This window comes from Meles meles, chromosome 8, assembly GCF_922984935.1.
Source record: "Meles meles chromosome 8, mMelMel3.1 paternal haplotype, whole genome shotgun sequence".
Lineage (NCBI taxonomy): Eukaryota > Metazoa > Chordata > Mammalia > Carnivora > Mustelidae > Meles > Meles meles.
The window spans coordinates 100190106-100191649 of NC_060073.1; the positions used below are offsets into that span (position 1 = coordinate 100190106).

General features: G+C 40.2%; 1 protein-coding gene across 1 annotated transcript; it reads left to right on the top strand.

The window, feature by feature from the left end:
* The first annotated feature begins 321 nt into the window (after positions 1-321).
* LOC123949012 (olfactory receptor 8B3-like) lies at positions 322-1254 on the top strand. Its single transcript, XM_046016284.1, has one exon. The coding sequence runs from the start codon at positions 322-324 to the stop codon at positions 1252-1254; it is 933 nt and encodes a 310-aa protein (XP_045872240.1).
* The last annotated feature ends 290 nt before the right edge of the window (positions 1255-1544 follow it).

Below are 1544 nucleotides of genomic sequence, written 5' to 3' on the forward strand. Positions count from 1 at the left end.
GAGAAAGATAGTTCTATCCTGGTGCAAACTTCTCCCTTATCTTTCCCCACACACACAGTTATGTTTACATTTGGCAGTATTTCCCTTTACTCTATAGGCTGTTTTGAAGTTCTTTGTTACTTAGCTTCCAGAGCCCAATAAGGGGCAGTCTGAGTCACTCAGTATTAGATGATGGAAAAGGAGTTTGTGCGTCCAGATTGGGCTAATGTTTTATCTTCCCTGTGCATACACCACACCTGAGAGAAGAGATATGGTGGAAAAATCTGGGTTTTTCTGTTTCTAACTTTTTCCTTCTATGCTCACAGATCCTCTTAGAGAAGAATGGCTCCTGAAAATGCTTCCTTTGTGACTGAATTCATTCTGGCAGGGCTCACAGATCGTCCAGATCTCCAGCTCCCCCTCTTCTGTCTGTTTCTAGTCATATACGTGGTCACTGTATTGGGGAATTTGGGCTTGATAATTCTAATAGGGCTCAATTCTCGCCTGCACACCCCCATGTACTTTTTCCTCTTCAATTTGTCCTTCATAGACCTCTGTTATTCTTCTGTGTTTACACCTAAAATGCTGATTAACTTCACATCCAAAAAGAATATTATCTCCTACAGGGGATGCATGACCCAGCTTTACTTTTTTGGTTTTTTTGCTATTTCTGAATGTTATGTGCTGACATCAATGGCCTATGATCGCTTTGTGGCCATCTGTAACCCACTCTTATATAATGTTGCCATGTCTCCTAAAGTATGTTCCATCCTTCTGCTTGGTTCATATTTGATGGCATTTTCGGGTGCCACAGCACACACAGGATGCATGCTGAGACTGACCTTCTGTGATGCAAACACCATCAACCATTATTTGTGTGACATTCACCCTCTGCTCCAGCTGTCTTGCACCAGCACCTATGTGAATGAGCTAGAGGTTTTCATTGTGGTGGGCATCAATATCATTGTGCCCAGTGTCACCATCTTTGTCTCTTATGGTTTCATCCTGTCCAGCATCCTGCGTATGAGCTCCACTGAGAGCAGGTCCAAAGCCTTCAGCACGTGCAGCTCCCACATAATTGCTGTTTCTCTCTTCTTTGGCTCCTGTGCTTTTATGTATCTTAAACCATCTTCTGCTGGGTCTATGGATGAGGGGAAAATCTCTTCTATCTTTTACACTAACACAGTCCCCTTGATGAACCCCTTCATTTACAGCTTGAGAAACAAAGATGTTAAACTTGCCCTTAGGAAAATTCTGAGTACGAGACAGTTTTAATAGGAAAGAATGTCTCTCTGCTGTTAGTTACACAGCAGGGAGGTTTTTTGTTTGTTTGATTGATTTTTTTTTTTTATCAGCAGGGAGCTTTTATGTGTTTCAAGAAAATATTTTCAGGGATAGCCTTCTTTTGCCTATTTTTTCTGAACATGGTCAAAGATATTTGAGTCTTGTGTCTGTAATTTACTAAGTCTTTTTCCTTTTTTTTTTTTCATCATTTGCACAATGCCTTTAATTTTTTCCTGTTTATGAACAGGAATGTATTATCTGAGTTTAAAATTTTTTTCATT